The sequence below is a fragment of the Charadrius vociferus genome, unplaced genomic scaffold (genome assembly GCF_000708025.1).
Source record: "Charadrius vociferus isolate BGI_N301 unplaced genomic scaffold, ASM70802v2 scaffold2434, whole genome shotgun sequence".
In the NCBI taxonomy this organism is placed as follows: domain Eukaryota; kingdom Metazoa; phylum Chordata; class Aves; order Charadriiformes; family Charadriidae; genus Charadrius; species Charadrius vociferus.
This window is the reverse complement of record NW_009648028.1, coordinates 69,405-70,417: the sequence shown is the minus strand read 5'-3', so window position 1 is coordinate 70,417 and position 1,013 is coordinate 69,405. Positions and strand designations below refer to the sequence as shown.

Below are 1,013 nucleotides of genomic sequence, written 5' to 3'. Positions count from 1 at the left end.
GGGGGGGGGTCGGGGACATTTGGGATGGGCGGGGGTCCCCCGTGTCCCACAGGCAGGTGCTCCGGGACCACAACTGCCTGCAGACGCTGCTGCAGCACCTGCGCTCGCACAGTCTCACCATCGTCAGCAACGCCTGCGGCACCCTCTGGAACCTGTCCGCCCGCAGCCCTCGCGACCAGGAGCTGCTCTGGGACCTGGGGGCGGTCAGCATGCTGCGCAACCTCATCCACTCCAAGCACAAGATGATCGCCATGGGCAGCGCGGCCGCTCTCCGCAACCTGCTCACCAACCGGCCCCCCAAGTACAAGGACACCGCCGTCGTCTCGCCGGGCTCCTGCATGCCCTCGCTCTACATGCGCAAGCAGAAGGCGCTGGAGGCCGAGCTGGATGCCAAGCACTTGGCCGAGACCTTCGACACCATGGAGAAGCAGAGCCTGAAGAGCCAGAGCGCCAAGAAGCCAACACGGCACATGGAGAGCCTGGTGAAGGACTATGCCTCCGACTCCGGCTGCTTCGATGATGATGAGGTGCCCAACATTTCCACTGGTGTGGAGACAGCCAGCGCCTCCGTCCTCTCCATGTTCCTCAACTCCTCCCCTCTCCAGGGGCAGGCGCTGCCCCGGGCGCTGGCGCAGAGGCGATGCCCCGAGCCGGAGAAGGACGGCAGTGGCAAACCGGCCGAACCCAAGAAGCCACCGCTGCCGGAGGATGATGTCTCACTGGCCGCCGAGAAGTTGGCCAACAAGATCTCCAGCACGGTGGCCAAGATCGACAAGCTGGTGGAGGACATCTCCACCATGCACACATCCTCAGATGACAGCTTCAGCCTCAGCTCGGAGGACCACTGCCTGGACTGGCAGTACGGCCCCGAGGAGGTGCACGAGGCGCGTGCCCAGTCCTGCTCCCCGTGCCACCTCTCAGATGCCGGTGGCTTCGCCAAGCGGGAGAGCCTGAGCCGGGCGCACACACTGCTGAGGCTGAAGACCGCCTTACCCCGCCCGTCCAACCGCAGG

General features: G+C 65.7%; 1 protein-coding gene across 1 annotated transcript in view; it reads left to right on the top strand.

Moving 5' to 3' along the window:
* Nucleotides 1-52: 52 nt before the first annotated feature.
* Nucleotides 53-1,013, top strand: part of APC2 (adenomatosis polyposis coli 2) — a gene marked incomplete at its 5' end in the record, with an annotated part of 10,215 nt that continues 9,254 nt past the window's right edge. The window contains one exon of the mRNA XM_009883523.1: nt 53-1,000. Coding sequence (XP_009881825.1) covers nt 53-1,000 — 948 coding nt within the window. The remainder of the gene's footprint in view (nt 1,001-1,013) is intronic.